Raw genomic sequence first — 17,082 nt, 5'->3', positions numbered from 1 at the left:
GTCTCTGGGGTCCACGCTGATAGCCACGGCTCGTGCCTGTCTCTGGAGCTCGTTTAGGCAGTGCTCTGAATCCCCTCTCCTCGCGCATCCTGAAAGCATAGTCTCTTGCCTCTTAGGCAGGTCCAGACTTTTTCCCGGATTCCCTCCCGTCTAGCTGTGGCACACTGACCCCTCAGGCTGTGTTCATGCCGCCAACCCCTGTCCTTTCCCTGCGCTCCGACCGAAGCCTGAGCCTCAGCTCCCAGCCCCTGCCCGCCCCGGCAGGTGAGCAGACAAGCCTCTCGGGCTGGTGAGTGCTGGTCGGCACCAATCCTCTGTGCGGGAATCTCTTTGCTTTGCCCTCCGCACCCCTGTGGCTGTGCTCTCCTCCGTGGCTCTGAAGCTTCCCCCCGCCACCCCCCATCTCCACCAGTGAAAGGGCTTCCTAGTGTGTGGAAACTTTTCCTCCTTCACAGCTCCCTCCCAGAGGTGCAGGTCCCGTCCCTATTCTTTTGTCTCTGTTTTTTCTTTCACCCTACCCAGGTACGTGGGGAGTTTCTTGCCTTTTGGGTGGTCTGAGGTCTTCTGCCAGCATTCAGTAGGTGTTCTGTAGGGGTTGTTCCACATGTAGATGTATTTCTGATGTATTTGTGGGGAGGAAGGTGATCTCCACGTCTTACTCTTCCGCCATCTTGAAGGTCTCCCTATGTGACTCTTGTTTGTATCTTTTTCTAGTGTGTCTTTTAGATTCAGTTAATATCAGAAGTTTTCTCTGCTACATAGTGGCTGCTGTCAGATATTACAGACTAGATGAGGAACAAGGAAAAGAGCAACTCTTTCAAACAGGAGTTTGACCTGAACCGAGATCTAAAGGGATAGTATGATTAGTGAGGTGAAAAAACAGGTCGAGTGTCCTCGTGCAGGTTCACAGGCACAGGAGTGGGAAATTCCATGGTACCTCTGGAAGGGACAAGCGGTCCATATGATGGCTGGTATGCAGGGGCAGTGGCAGAGATAAGGCTGGAGCGTCATGCAAGCCCCCGACTTTGTGCTCTGCAGACTTTATTGTAAAAAATGTGGGGACCATGCAGTATCTTGAATGGGAGAATGATATAATCAGTCAAGTAGAAAATATACTGGTTGGGGTGTGGACACGAACACACACAAACATGTTCTTTCTCTTGCTGAAAAGTCAATTAAAGAATTCAGAGGTGTTTAATCTTTTTCACCCTAGGTCTTGTTTTGAAGGTAGAATGGCATTCACTTAGGCCTTGGGAAGAATGTGATCACAGAAGATTCTTTTTTAAAAAAATATTTGTTATTATGAAACTTTTCATAATAAACTCTATGTACCAAATCATCTAGTGTTCACTAGCCATACCTTTTTTGTCATATTTGTTTCAGCTGTTTTCCCCCCGAATTATTGTAAAGCAAATCAGAGACATTATGAGATTGCATCCCTAAAGGATGTTTCATACATAACCACAATACCATTATTATGCCAAATAAATTCACAATAATTCATTAATGTCATTTTAATATATATGAGGGTCTCAAGTTTTTTCTATTGTTTGGTTTTTTTTTAGCTTTTCTTAGCTTTTTGTTGTCATAAAGCAGTACTCAGACTGAATTAATTGCTGGTTGCATGACTGAGTAGAATTTATGAAAAGTAGTAGATGGTATGCTTTCACATATATAATGGATCCTGAGTTCTGGTGTGCTGTTTTCCTTAGGTGATGTGTACTGTGGGTAAATATTAATGAAGTTTGGAGATTTAATGCCAGTTATAATTTTTATTATAGTACCTGTACATACTGAGAGTTGGAGGGGAGGTACACTGCCAGCAGTGGTGTTCTTTTGTCTGCTCTACTCATATTTTATCATCATTAATTTCATCCTTCCAGCAGACTCATTCCTGACTGTCCCTTAATCTGATACCTTCTCTCTCCTCACCAGATGATTCCAAAATTTGGTGAGAATAAAAAATTTAAAAATTAGTCTTTTCCCTCAAACACAGATTTGGGAGCTGGTAATTGAAATTATGTGTATATTTTTGTATTAGAAACTCAGTTTATATGAAGTTTGCTGTAAGCTACATTTTGCCACTTGGTCGTTTTATCATGTTTAATAGGTATGAAGAGGCTGAAAAAGACTGCACACAAGCTATTTTATTAGATGGCTCATATTCTAAAGCCTTTGCCAGAAGGGGAACTGCAAGAACATTTTTGGGAAAGCTTAATGAGGCCAAACAAGGTAAGACTATTTTTATAACACCCGGCCCTCACTCTTCCTGTTGACACTCCTGTTGTAGAAGCAGAGATTTGCATAGCCTTCCCATGTTTCAAGGATACAGAACCTAGAAAAGTACATTTTCTTTCACAGTTTAGATCATGAATACGTTTGTAGATTTGAAGGAATTCAGCTTCCATAGTGGACCTGGTTATCTTTTAATAGCATACAGTACAATCTGACCAAAATTAATGAAAAATTCGAATTATAGGTGAGAAGGAAAAAAGCAAGAAAAAGGCAAGAATGAAAAGGGAGTCAGCAACCAGGAGGTAGAGGATAATATGAGACTGTAGTGATGCCCCCGCTTTTTTTCTTGATACTAGTTATTCTTATTTTTTCATGATCTTTTATGTATTTATTCTGTTAGTTATTTTGAAGAACCAACTTACTTCTCTTGTGTGTTTTCTGTTTTACATATTTCTGCTTTTTATTTCCTTCCTTCATCTGTCTTTTGGCTTAATTTGCTGGTTTTCTAACTTCTTGACACATCAATACTTACATAATTGGTTTTCAGCCTTTGTGTTTTGAATGTTCATTTAAATCTGGCAGTTTAAGTCTGGCTTCAGCTGTAGCCCATGCATTTTTTTATTATGGTAAAATAGACATAACATAAAATTGGCTGTTTTCACCATTTTTAAGTGTACAGTTCGGTGGCATTGAGTACACTCACATTGTTGTTCAGCCATCGGCATTACACATCGCCAGAACTTTTCCATCATTCCATTATGAGCATTCTACCCTTCTGACAATAACTCTCCATTCCCCCTTCCTCCAGCCCCTGGTAATCAACATTCTACTTTCTGTCTCTGAATTTGACTATTCTAGTACCTCATGTGAGTAGAATCATACAGCAGTTGTCCTTTCGTGTCTGGCTTGTTTCACTTAGCACGTCTCTAAGCCTCATCCATGTTGTAGCATATATCAGACTTTGATTCCTTTTTAAGGCTTAATAATATTCCATTATCTGGGATTCTCTTAGATTCTGTCTTATGTTTGGTGATTACCCTGTCGTTTGTTAACAGTGTGAGTTTTGGTAAGTTAGATGACCTCTAGATCAAGGCCTCAGTTGTTTCACTGTAAAGTGGAGTTGTAGTCATGGTTACATGAGAATTCATATAAAGCAAATAGAATAGCAGTTGGTAAATGTTAGTTCTTATTACTGCTCACCAGTTTCCTAGCATCCTGAGTAAAACTTCTTGAGATAAATATGGGGTTACTAACTAAATATATAATTTCTTGAACTCCATAAAGTGTTTTCACTAATTTATTATATTTCTTAAAAATTCATTTTAGATTTTGAAACTGTTTTACTTCTGGAACCTGGAAATAAGCAGGCAGTGACTGAACTTTCCAAAATTAAAAAGGTATGCATTCTTTCCACCAAAATATGGTCTTATTTTCTGAAGCATAAACACATTTATTTGTTGCGTGATTAACTTGAGCATATTTTGATAGTCATGATTACAAATTTATTTTCAAGGAATTAATTGAGAAAGGACACTGGGATGATGTCTTTCTTGATTCTACTCAAAGGCAAAACGTGATAAAACCCATTGATAATCCACCTCACCTTGGATCAACTGTAAGTAAAGCCCTTTAATTTTTTCCCTTGCTATTTAAATATCAGTGTTCTATTAATAAGAGCTGAAAACAAATGTTGAGTTAGTAGACTCTGAAAAGAGATGTTGAAATCTCTTCCAAGAGCCATTTTTAGAATCTTTAAAAAATACTTCTTAGGAATATTGGCATAATCAAATTGGGGAAAATAGAGCTGTTTAAAGTTCTGGGGTAACTTTTTAAAGCGACTTTTAATTTAACACTAAATATTTCTACATATTTTCTGGCTTTAAAGGAATTTGGAGCTGTTTTACATTTTGTAATTAAATATTTCTATTACTATTATTTGAGATTGGGATTTTATTACAGTAGTCTTGCATCTTCTGTGGGGTTTGATCTAAAGTTAGCACTTTGGCAGAAATCTAGTACAGGCATACCTTGTTTTATTGCACTTTGCAGATACTGCGTTTTTTACAGATTGAAGGTTTGTGGCAACTCTGTGCTGAGCAAGTCTATCAGCGCCATTTTTCCAATAGCATTTTCTTACTTCGTGTCTTTGTGTCACATTTTGGCAATTTTTGCAATATTTCAAACTTTTTCATTACTATCATATTTGTTATGGTGATCTGTGATCAGTGATCTTTGTTACTATTGCAAAAAGACTTGCTGAAGGCTCAGATGATGGTTAGCAAGTATTTTTTAATTAAGGTATGTACTTTTTTTAAGACATAATGCTATTACACACTTCAAACAGTACAGTATAGTGTAAACATAACTTTTATATGCATTGAGAAACCAAAAGATTTCTGTGACTTGCTTTTTTGCAATATCCACTTTATTGTGGTGGTCTGTGACTGAACCTGCAATATCTCCAAGGTGTTGCCTGTATAGGCAGGGTTATTCTTAAGAAGATACACTGCGCATTGTTTTTGGTATGCCATACTGTTTTTCATTAAATCCAACAAAGCCAGTTTTTTCCTGCGATATTGGAACAGAAAGAGTAGCTGGTAAAATTCAGTGGTTTGTTTTGTTTATATATATATCTATATATGTGACTCTATGGTAATTTCTAACATTTACATGGTATTATATATAGAAATTATGAAAGATAAAATGCATATAGATAAGATTTAAAGAACAAAGTGAACATCTATGAAACCACCAACCAGGTCAAAAAATTGAAAGGTATCAGCCTCCAAAAATCTCCCTGTGTGCCCCTCACTGATCATGATCTCCCTACACCCTAGAAGTAACTGTTATGCATGGATGATGCTTTGAGAGAAATAACAATTTTACAAGGAAGTCGGAGCTGATATTTTTATCCTCCTTTTACAAAGGAAGAAGGTGAGGCAAAGAAAGTTTTGTGTTTTGCCAAGCTCATAGTTCAAGTTAGTAAGAGATAGAGGAATTCTTTGTTTAATATTTTTCTTGGGTTCTTATTTTGACTTTATTCTTGAATTTTCTGAGATAATAATTGTTTCATGTGCCAGGCATAAATCTTAGTTGCTTTCATACATTTTCATATATCATGTTCATTTTTATACATCATATTCACTTGCTATTATTCTATTCTTAACAATAAAGGTGATTAAATGTTTAATCCAATGTGATTTAAACTTTTATCTCTTTGTAAAACTTTGTCACAGAAGTTAATTCAAAAGGTAAAAACAAAGCCTTTGTCAGACTTTTGCTGTCCATAATTATAAAGACATTACCATGTGGTAAATCGGATATCTGTGTATGGAAGAATGTCCCATGGCCAGTATACCCTAAACAGCTTTTATACATCTGTTGGGTACTCTTCTCCCTCAGTTTAAAAATCAGTTTATGTTAATAGTTGTGAAAATGCAACATAAATTTGAATCTTTTGCGGCTGGATCTCAAAACAGAACACCTTCATGAATTGAGAGATCTGGGGTAAACCATTTTGTAACTGATCCAACAGAAACGAAATCATTATCCTAGTGGGAAGGGGAAAAAAATTGCTATTTATTTTTGTAATAGGTCTCCATTTAAAAAAAGTGGGCATTATTTAAAAAATAGTAGGTGCAGTTTGGTATGATGCTTTTGAGTTGATTTGAGCCCCATTTCATAAGCTTTAAAATTTTAGGCGAGTGTGAACCCTATGTGATTCTTACTTTTTCTACTTAAGTTGAGAATAACTCACAGGTTAGTTGAGATCAAAGGAAATAATGTCCAATAATGCTAAGGCAGTTTCACGTAAAACAAATGTTAATTTCCTTTTCAGTCATATCTGTGTGAGGCCACCTGGACACTGAGGAAAGTGGTCAGGAAAGAAAGGAAGGCCCAGGAGGTGGAGAAAAAAGAGTCCTGGGGTTACTTTATTCAAGCGAGAGGCTCGGTTGGGGTGTCCTGTGCTTGAGGGTTTGCAGCGGGGAGTACTGTTAATATATCTTCTATAGAGAGACTGTAGGAGAGCAGTAATGTAGGCCAGCTGGGCCTGGGGTTCCTAGGTAGAATGGTAGTAAATGAAAGTTTGTCCTGATCTCTTGGTCTCCACTAAAATATTTTATTTTTTTCGTTTTCCTGTTTCCCCATATCAAAAATTCACCTTTCTGCTTGGTCTCCTTTGTCTCTTTCTCCTTTTCTGTTTATTCTTTTTTTAAAAAAATAATTGTATTTATTTATTTTTGGCTGTGTTGGGTCTTTGTTGCTGCACGCAGGCTTTCTCTAGTTGTGGCAAGCGGGGGCTACTCTTTGTTGCGGTGGGCGGGCGCCTCATTGCCGTGGCTTCTCTTGTTGTGGAGCACCGGCTCTAGGTGCGTGGGTTTCGGTAGTTGCCGCTCGTGGGCTCAGTAGTTGTGGCTCGCGGGCTCTAGAGTGCAGGCTCAGTAGTTGTGGCGCATGGGCTTAGTTGCTCCGCGGCATGTGGGATCTTCCCGGACCAGGGCTCAAACCCATGTCCCCCGCATTGGCAGGCGGATTCTTAACCACTGCGCCACCAGGGAAGCCCTTTGTTTATTCTTATTTCTCTTTTCTTTTTCTTGAAATGGTATAATATAGAGTTAAATAAAATGTATGCTTCTAAATCTTAATTTAAAAACAGATGAATTGATCCTTTCATATTTTCTTACATCTTTCAACTGTAGTGGTATCTTTTTTTTTTTTTTTTTTGCGGTACGCGGGCCTCTCACTGTTGTGGCCTCTCCCGTTGCGGGGCACAGGCTCCGGACGCGCAGGCTCAGTGACCATGGCTCACGGGCCCAGCCGCTCTGCGGCATGTGGGATCTTCCTGGACCGGGGCACGAACCCGTGTCCCCTGCATCGGCAGGCGGACTCTCAACCACTGCGCCACCAGGGAAGCCCTGTAGTGGTATCTTCTGTGTTTCACTCCTGTTACCAGCATACTGTCATCCCCTCATCCCTCCCAGTCATCAGTAGCATTGAGCAGCTCTCAGTAGCCACGGGTCTACCCTGAAAGAGATCATCTGTTAGGAAATTCATTAACTAGGATCATGTTTACACCTCTGTTGTCAATGAAAGGGTTTGGTTTTAAATGGAACTGCATTGATACAATTCAGTGGTTATAGTCTATTTTTTTATAGTCTCTTCTTTAACACTATTTTTTAACACTAACACGTATCCATTCTTGGTCAATATCTTGATAGAAAACTATTGGTGTTGATAGTTATCAGCAAAGCAAAGGCCTTAGATTAACATGATTATCCTTAAAGATAGAACCTTAACGGGATTCTGTTAACAGACTTTTAATAGTTTTTTTTATTTATGTGCATTTATCTAGTAACACTCAGTTGTTACCATTAGGTCTTTTCTTAGTTATGCTAATGGAATGCCTGGATTTAACACTGAGTTTAGTATATATGTCAAAAGTTTTTATATTTACAGCTTTCTGATTTAAAATTCAACTGTAGAGTTGGAATGAAAACTTAGAGTATACTGAAGAACGTCTTTTATTAAAAAGCAAAGAGTATTACATGTAAACTTAGGAAGAAATTGAAAATATTTGCCATCTCCTGTGATTGAAATAAATAGTGAATGCTATTTATTTTAATAAATTAAAAACCATTATTGTGGTCAGGTACTTACCAACTTTGTGTAAATTATTTGGCAAATCTTTAATTCTAGGCTGGTTTTATCCAGCAGTTAGAGGATGCAGTTAGGTTTTTGTTTTTGTTTTTTAAAAATATTTATTTATTTACTTATTTGGCTGCATCAGATCTTAGTTGCAGGATCTTCGTTGCGGCATGCAGGATCTTTTCTTTCATACAGAATGCAGGTTATTGCCTGGCCTTGTTCTACTTGCCTTCAGCCCACAATACTGATGTCACTTGGTCATATTTTTTTTCTTGGCTTTGTTGCCTCTAGGATAAACTTCAAACTCCTTGATACAGCACACAAGTCCCTTTATAAGCTGCCTTTAAGCAGCATTTCAGGCTTTGTCTCCACCTTTCCTCCCCTTGCACCAGCCCTACTGGACTTCTCACCTTTCCACTGACCATGCCATACCCTTCAACACTGCCATTCCTGGGTACTTTTTCTGTGAAGCCCCCCGATGTCAATTTTTATCTTCCTTCCTCTGTTCTTTTAGCACTTTGTACCTGTACCTTTTATAATGCATATTCCATTGCCTTGTAATTATTTATATATGCATCTTCTTTCCCCCATTTAGACCTACATATGGTAGTAGTCTGGCAGTATGACTCCAAATTGAATTTACTTACAACTGGGATATTGGCTGTAAAAACACTGTAACCTTTTAATTTGTGTCCCTAAAATAGGAAACCTTTGTATGTTAATGCAAAGAATTGATTTTAATTGTTTTAGAAACCACTCAAGAAGCTTATTATTGAAGAAACTGGTAATTTGATACAGACTGTTGATGTGCCAGATAGCATTACTACTGCTGCTGCTCCAGAGCGTAATCCTATTAATCCAGCAAAGGTAACAGCAACCGCTGGCACAAGTAAGAAGAACTCAAGCCAAGATGACCTTTTGCCCACAAGTGATATCCCCAAAGCAAAAGTATTGAAAATAGAAGAAATCAGTGATACTTCAGCTCTGCAGTGAGTAGAAATACTTTTATCTGATAGTCATCTAGAATGGCAGTAATCCCGCTAGAAAATAGATATTGCTCATGAGACTTCTGGTTTGTACTCATCCACATAGTTTTTTGAACTATCCAACTTTACATTGTAGTTTTTCTTTTAACTGTAAGAGAGGTTTTGCTGAAGGAATGATCACTATTCCTTTACCACACTGAGGACTTTAGAAATAAGAGAAAGTATCTTTTTAAAAAAATATATTTTAATTTTATTGGAGTATAGTTGATTTACAATGCTGTGTTAGTTTCAGGTATATAGCAAAGTGATTCAGTTACACATATACATATATTCATTCTTTTTTAGATTCTTTCTCAATATAGATTATCACAGAATAGTGAGTAGAGTTCCCTGTGCTATACAGTAGGTCCTTGTTGCTTATTTATCTTATATATAGTAGTTTTTGTATGTTCATCTCAAGCTCCTGATTTATCCCTCCCCTCCACGTTTCCCCTCTGGTAACGATAAGTTTGTTTTCAATATCTGTAAGTCTGTTTCTGTTTTATAAATAAGTTCATTTATATCTTTTTAAAAAAAATTAGATTCCACATATGAGTGGTATCATATGATATTTGTCTTTGACTTAATTCACTTAGTATGATAATCTCTAGGTCCATCCATGTTGCTGTAAATGGCATTATTTCATTCTTTTTTATGGCTGAGTAATATTCCATTATGTGTATGTACCACATCTTATTTATCCATTCCTCTTTCGATGGACATTTAGGTTGTTTCCATGTCTTGGCTGTTGTAAATAGTGCTGCAGTGAACATTGGGGTGCATGTATCCTTTCAGATTATCGTTTTCTCCAGATATATGCCCAGGAATGGGATTGCTGGATCATATGGTAGTTCTGTTTTAAGTTTTTTAAGGAACCTCCATACTGTTCTCCATAGCAGTTGTACCAATTTACATTCCCATCACCAGTGTAGGAGGGTTCCCTTTTCTCCACACCCTCTCCAGTATTTATTGTTTGTAGATTTTTTGTTGATGGCCATTCTGACTGGTGTGAGGTGATATCTCACTGTAGTTTTGATTTGCATTTCTCTGATAATTAGTGATGTTGACCATCTTTTCATGTGCATTTTGGCCATCTGTATGTCATCTTTGGAGAAATGTCTGTTTAGATCTTCTGCCCATTTTTTGATTGGGTTGTTTGTTTTTTAGACATAGAGCTGCATGAGCTGTTTGTATATTTTAGAGATTAATCCCTTGTCGTTTGCTTCGGTTGCAAATATTTTCTCCCATTCTGTGGTTTCTTTTTGTTTTGTTGATGGTTTCCTTTGCTGTGCAGAAACTTTTAAGTTTAATTAGGTCCCATTTGTTTATTTTTGTTTTTATTTTCATTATACTAGGAGGTGGATCAGAAAAGATATTACTGCAGTTTATGTCAAAGAGTATTCTGCCTGTGTTTTCCTCTAAGAGTTTTATAGTATACAGGCTTACATTTAGTTCTTTGATCCATTTTGAGTTTATTTTTGTGTATGGTATTAGAGAATGTTCTAATTTTATTCTCCTACATGTAGCTGTCCAGTTTTCCCAGTACCATTTATTGAAGAGACTGTCTTTTCTCCATTGTATGGCCTTGCCTCCTTTGTCGTAGATAGTTGACCATAGGTGTGTGAATTTATTTCTGGGCTTTCTAGCCTATTTTATTGATCTGTATTTCTGTTTTTGTGCCAGTACTGTACTGTTTTGATTACTCTAGCTTTGTAGTATAGTCTGAAGTCAGGGAGTCTGATTCCTCCAGCTCTGTTTCTCTTTCTCAAGATTGCTGTGGCTATTCAGGGTCTTTTGTGTTTCCATATAAATTAAAAATTTTTTTGCTCTAGTTCTGTGAAAAATGCCATTGGTAATTTGATAGGGATTGCATTGAATCTGTAGATTGCCTTGGGTAGTATAGTCATTTTGACAGTATTGATTTTTCCAATCCAAGAACATGGTATATCCTTCCATCTGTGTCATCTCTGATTTCTTTCATCAGCATCTTATAGTTTTCACAGTAGAGGTTTTTTGTCTCCTTAGGTAGGTTTATTCCTAGGTATTTTATTCTTTTTGATGCAGTGGTAAATGGGAGTGTTTCCTTAATTTCACTGTCAGATCTTTCATTGTTAGTATATAGGAATGCAGGAGATTTCTGTGTATTAATTTTGTATCCTGCAACTTTACTGAATTAATTGATGAGCTCTAGTAGATTTCTGACAGCATTTTTAGGATTTTCTATGTATAGCATCATGTCATCTGCAAACAGTGATGAAAGTATATTGAACAAATTGATTTTGTGCATTTTCTTTTCTAGAAGTTCAGTAAATATGTTTCACTTTGTAATTCAGGATTTTTAATTTTTTATAGGGAAGCTTCATAAACAATGTAGAATTTAGGCATTATCATTATTCTAGCCATTAATATTTAAGATATTCATGGGCTCTTTAAATTTTGTTTGGAATTTTTCAAAAAGTCATGCATTTTCTTAATGATGAGAATATAAAAGACATAGTTTAGTAGTTTACTTTGGGGTGTTGAAATTTTATTCATATATTTTTGCATTGCTACTCAACAGTCCTATTAAAAGGTTTTTTGTTTTAAACTTTGAACTTCAGTAGTTGTTTACAGTGACATAGATTGTGGGAAAACGTTAAGTAGGCAGGGTTTTTTTTGTTTTTTTTTTAAAGGAGGAAGCATTTCTTCCTTCTTGGAATCTTTCTTGAAACTGTGGTAATTCACATAATTCAGAGTGAAATGTTGACTTGTGAGTATATGTGATATAATAATGCAGTGTATAGAAATGTTTTGTCAAAAGGTGGCCAGGCTATTAGCCCAGCTAATGAGAATAGTCATTACGTAACCAGCATCTGAAAATTTGCACAAGTATAATCTGTCTTGCCAAAAGTATACATATATTATCAGCTGAAAGAATTTACTACTGGCAGAATATAAATAGATAATACAGTATTAATAAAGTCAGAAATTTTAAAATCTCTGTTGATGTTTCCTTATATAAGCTTTGACTATTTGTGGTTCTTCTCTTTGTTTTTCTTTTTTATTATTATTATTTATTGATTTTTGGCTGCCTTGGGTCTTCATTGCTGCTTGCGGGCTTTCTCTACTCTTTGTTGCAGTGCACGGGCTTCTCATTGAGGTGGCTTCTCTTGTTACAGAGCACGGGCTCTAGGCGCGTGGGCTCCAGTAGTTGTGGCATGTGGGCTCAGTATTTGTGGCTCACGGGCTCTAGAGCACAGGCTCAGTAGTTGTGGCGCGCGGGCTTAGTTGCTCCGCGGCATGTAGGATCTTTCCGGGCCAGGGATCAAACCTGTGTCCCCTGCATTGGCAGGCAGATTCTTAACTACTGCGCCACCAGAGAAGCCCTGTGGTTCTTTTCTAATTGTTTGATGCTTCTGAAATATTTCAGACCTGAAGTCAGTTTGAAAAAGGATGTATGTCAGACTTTCAGTGAGAAGATTTCTATAGAGGTAGACAAAACACCTGCTCAGTTTATCAGGACTGCTCTTCCTCCAGTTCCTGCAAACTCATTTCAGCTTGAATCTGATTTCAGACAACTGAAAAATTCTCCAGATATGTTGTATCAATATTTGAAGGTAAGAGGGAGGAAGCTGGTAGTTCTCCTGTAAGTTAGAGGTCAAAGAACTTCTTTGGTCACTATATAATAATAGTACTATATTTGCTTATAATATGATTGTAGAAAATGCTCTTATCCCTTGCCTGATACGTATATCGGCCTGGTCAGACCATTTTAAATATTTGCAACCAGTGAACCTCTGAAAAAGGTTCTGTGTTAAATTTTGTTTTCTAAAATAACTTAATCTAATTTCATACATCATGACTTAAACTTAATTCTTCATCCTTCAAGATGAGGAAAGAAGCTAAAATACATTGAGTGCCTTCTGTGTGCCAAGCAATGCTTGCAATATTTAGGCCGTCAGTCTCCTGAAAATGAGCTTTTATTTGCTCAAGAAAAAGAATTAACTCATATGAAATTTACCAAATAATGGATTTTTAGCATTGTCTTTTTCAAGTAGTTCTATTTTTTAAACTCTCTAATTCTTTTTATTGGTCCTTGAGAGCTCTCTTTCATTTCCTGTTTCTGTTGGGTAGTACACATCTCCCCATGAGATTTTTCTCTGTCTTGAACAGAGTGATTATTTTATAGTTCCTCTGACTTTCATTCTTCTATCATAGTTACATTTCAGTGTGACTCCATTATTATTCATTGAATACTAATGCATAATAGTTATTTTTTACTATGTTGAACTAAGCAATTATTATATAAATAATTTGTGATTGGGAATGTTGCCATAATTGAATTTTCTAACACCTTATATTTTTCCCAAGCAAATTGAACCATCCTTGTATCCCAAGCTGTTTCAGAAAAATCTAGATCCAGATGTATTCAACCATATCATTAAAATTCTGCATGACTTTTACATTGAGTAAGTAAGTTTAGTTATGCTTTCATGTTGTAATGCTCAGCTGTTTCTAGTGATTTGGGAAATTCGTTCTTTTTCATGTCATATTACCTTTTGTATAGCAAAATTAGCTCTCTTGTAAATTTAGCTGTTGCAGAAGTTGTAAAGAGATGACAAGTACAAACAATGAAAAAGGAAATGATTAGGAGGAAAAATGACTTAAAATTTTTTTAGAGAAAGGTAGAGTATGGAAGTGGCAAATATTATAGCCGATTAATAACGTCTGTGCTGTGCCACACATTTAAGAATATTACAATTTTTTCAGTTGACTTGATAAAATTCTTCATTTGGGCACTTAAAATATAGACAGTATGCAGGGGAAAATGATACATGAAGACCTTATTTATATATAATTAGAAATATTATTTTAGTAAGCAGACTGAATGAGCTGCTTTTAATTGATCGTTTGTTTTTTTATTTGGATTATTTCAGGAAAGAAAAGCCATCACTCATCTTTGAAATCTTACAAAGACTTTCTGAACTAAGAAGGTTTGATATGGCAGTGATGTTTATGTCAGAACCTGAGAAGAAAAGTGAGTTCTGTGAAGAAAGCTTTTTCATATCTCTTTATTCTTGTGTGTTCCTTTATTCAGCAAATGATAGCAAATATTTATTGAATGTCAATTGTGTACAATTAAATTAATTACAGTTAAGCTAATTAAATTGAATTACTATTAGATTAAGTAAAGTTAAATTTTTTGATCCTGACAACAACTTTGTGAGGTGTAGGTATGATTATCATTTTGGTTTTACAAAGGAGGAAACTGAAGCATACACAGGTAAGGAACTTGACCGAGGTTCCATAGCTAGGAAGCCAGACCCAGGAGTTAAACCGAGGTGTTCTGGGCTCTTCTACTTGAAAACGCAGTGATAGCATAATGGTTGAGCTCCTGGCATGATGGAACTCGTGCAGGGTTCCTGCCACAGGAACTTGCAACCGGGCGTGGGTGCATCGGAGGTCTCACCCATTTTTTTGAGCTAATTTCCTTGAGTTTCTTTGATTTAAGCTGAATGCTCAAAAAAGTGCAGGGGTCAGATGAAGGAGGTGGGAATGTGCAGAGGTTTTGAGGCAGGAGAGAGCAAATTGAGCTCAGAAAATTAAAAGGAGCGCAGTGTGGCTGGATTGTAGAGTTAGAGGGTAGAAAGAGGCAGGTGATGAGCCTGAAGAGTTAGATCCCTTGTTTATTTCTACATCTCAGTCTTTGGCATAAAATGTCAGTTTTGGGGAACCCTAATTTAAGTAAAATCAAACTATGGAGAAACTTCAATGACAATTGACCCTTGAACAACATGGGAGTTAGGGGCGCCAACTCTCCACACAGTTGAAAATCCACGTACAATTTTATAGTCGGTCCACAGGATGTGAGGTTCCTCATTCACAGATTCAGCCAACCGTGGATCATGTAGTACTGTAGTGTTTACTATTGAAAAATATCCGCCTTTGAGTGGATCTGTGCAGTTGAAACCTGTGTTTTTCAAGGGTCAGTTGTACTTGGAGTTTTAAGGCTATACTGTAGTTTTAGGAAAAAGAGAAAAATCATTAGAATGCAGGAGTACCAGTTTTTTAGTTTTAAAAATAGCAAAAACTATGGTTTTCAGATACTTTCTGGACTAAACATACTTTGGGCTCCTTTTCTGTTTCTTCTTTATGTATGTAGCAGTGACATTGAATCTGAATCACTAAGAAAAATACTCTGTATGTTGAACTTAGGGAAGTGGACATGTAATTTAGAGAGATTCCTAATAGGGGTAAACCAAAAGAAGTTTCTGCTTAATCTTTAATCAGAAACAGTCCCTGAAAGTATTATCTGCATTCAGTTGAATGCAGACCTCATTTTTTGTCACTTTTTTTAGTCATTCTGCCCCACCTCACTGACTTTGTGTCTTTTTAATATACCAAATTACCAAACTTCTTATAGCCTCAGGGTCTTTGTGTTTGACTTACCCCTCAGCCTAGACTATCCTCCCCTGCCTCTTCCTCACTTCATGCAGTTTCCACCTAATAGTCACCTCCTCAGAGACACCTTTCCTCACAGGCCTACTCACAATACTGCCTGCCTCCCTTTCCTCATCACCCTCTGTCATCTTACCTCGCTTTATTTTTCTTCATAATACAGAACGAGCTGACAGTATTTTAAGTATTTGTTTATTATTTCTCTCTCCCTAATAGAATGGAAGCTCTATGACAGCAGGAACTTTGTCTACCTTGTTCTCTAGGCCTCAGCGTGTAGACCGGTGCTTAGTACATAATAACCTCTTAGTATAAGTGCATGAGTGAATGGATTTCTTGCCACTGTGATGGGATAACTTGAAGTGTGCTCAAAGAATGTGAGTTGGTCCTTCAGACTGGCCTACCAACAGTACTGTCTTGGTGGGGTCACCACTGTCCACTAAGTTAAACGTGGGAAGCACTTACAGTGGTTCCTGGCATGTAACTTAATATTCAATAAATAGTAGCTGTTGTTGTCTTTTATTATTGTCATTATTATTAAAAACTGTTAGCTAGTTTTAATGTTGAGGAATGTATGAACTATAATAGCGTTTTCCATAGTGTTGAGTGTAGACCAGCCATTTCAGTGGTGTGAAAGATATTAAATGACTCATAAGCAAATCTTTTTTTAACTTTTAATTGTTATTATAAAAATGTACAGCTTGCCCATCGAACATGATTTTTGTGAATGTTATTGCTAATTTTTAATTTATAGTAGCGATATAAATTTTTCTTTTAAAATAAAATGATTTAAGTTTTGAAAAAGTTAATTGGAATATTAAATAAGTAAAAGTATACTTGTTACACAGGTCAAAAATCTTTAGGGTAGTACAGAATGAATTATGTTTCATCTGCAAAGTTAATGTCATTGAGGATGTAGGGGAAATTTTTTACTGCCAAAGCAAAATATTCTGCTAAGAAACATCATTGGACTGCTGTATAGTTTTCTGTTCTCAGGTTGGCTTTTTAAATATCTGAATTAGAATTTATAAATAATCCTAATGATTGCTTTATAATGTAAAAAATATTTAACAGATTTGATTACTCCCTTTAATTTTTGCTTTACTTTTTAAAAATGGAGATTAAAATGAATTTTTTTTTTTCTTTTCCAGTTGCACGTGTATTATTCAATCACATAGACAAATCAGGATTGAATGATAATTCTGTTGAAGAACTCAAGAAAAGATACGGTGGTTGATTTCCATTTTTATTGAAATTATTGCCTTTGGATTTCATATGTAAATTTTTTTCTACTGAAAATAAAATGTTTTGCTTTTTAAGAAAATGATATACAGGAAAAGTACCGTTTCTGGATGTAAGCTAATTAAATATAAAGTGAATTGTGATTTAACTAGTGAGAAATACACTTAAGTGAACTATTTATAAGTTTTTTTCTGAAAATAAAAACATAAATAATGAGGTATACGTGTAAAGATCGGTGTTTTACGTCATTTTATTTTATTATTTTTATTAACAAATTTTTTTAAATTTTTACCTTTGGCTGCGTTGGGTCTTTGTCGCTGTGTTTGGGCTTTCTCTAGTTGTGGTGAGCGGGGGCTACTCTTTGTTGCGGTGCATGGGCTTCTTGTTACGGTGGCTTCTCTTGTTGCAGAGCATGGGCTCTAGGCGCACAGGCTTCAGTAGTTGTGGCATGCAGGCTCAGTAGTTGTGGCTCACGGGCTCTAGAGCGTGGGCTCAGTAG

General features: G+C 36.5%; 1 protein-coding gene across 2 annotated transcripts in view; it reads left to right on the top strand.

Annotated features, from left to right (window-relative positions):
* The window catches only part of RPAP3 (RNA polymerase II associated protein 3), a 41,531-nt gene extending 24,731 nt beyond the window's left edge, over nt 1-16,800 (top strand). The window contains exons 10-17 of one of the 2 annotated variants that reach the window (XM_029206563.1): nt 2,111-2,232; nt 3,562-3,632; nt 3,749-3,850; nt 8,632-8,870; nt 12,316-12,502; nt 13,257-13,354; nt 13,823-13,923; nt 16,493-16,800. In XM_029206563.1, coding sequence (XP_029062396.1) covers nt 2,111-2,232; nt 3,562-3,632; nt 3,749-3,850; nt 8,632-8,870; nt 12,316-12,502; nt 13,257-13,354; nt 13,823-13,923; nt 16,493-16,578 — 1,006 coding nt within the window. In that variant the 3' untranslated portion in view covers nt 16,579-16,800. Of the gene's footprint in view, nt 1-2,110; nt 2,233-3,561; nt 3,633-3,748; nt 3,851-5,072; nt 5,170-8,631; nt 8,871-12,315; nt 12,503-13,256; nt 13,355-13,822; nt 13,924-16,492 lie in introns of those variants that run through there. The other variant, XM_029206564.1, reaches the window with a different exon arrangement.
* The last annotated feature ends 282 nt before the right edge of the window (nt 16,801-17,082 follow it).

This window comes from Monodon monoceros, unplaced genomic scaffold, assembly GCF_005190385.1.
Source record: "Monodon monoceros isolate NGI ecotype Baffin Bay Population unplaced genomic scaffold, NGI_Narwhal_1 Super_Scaffold_6, whole genome shotgun sequence".
Lineage (NCBI taxonomy): Eukaryota > Metazoa > Chordata > Mammalia > Artiodactyla > Monodontidae > Monodon > Monodon monoceros.
Note: the sequence above shows the minus strand (reverse complement) of the source record. Positions and strands in the feature narration are given on the sequence as shown.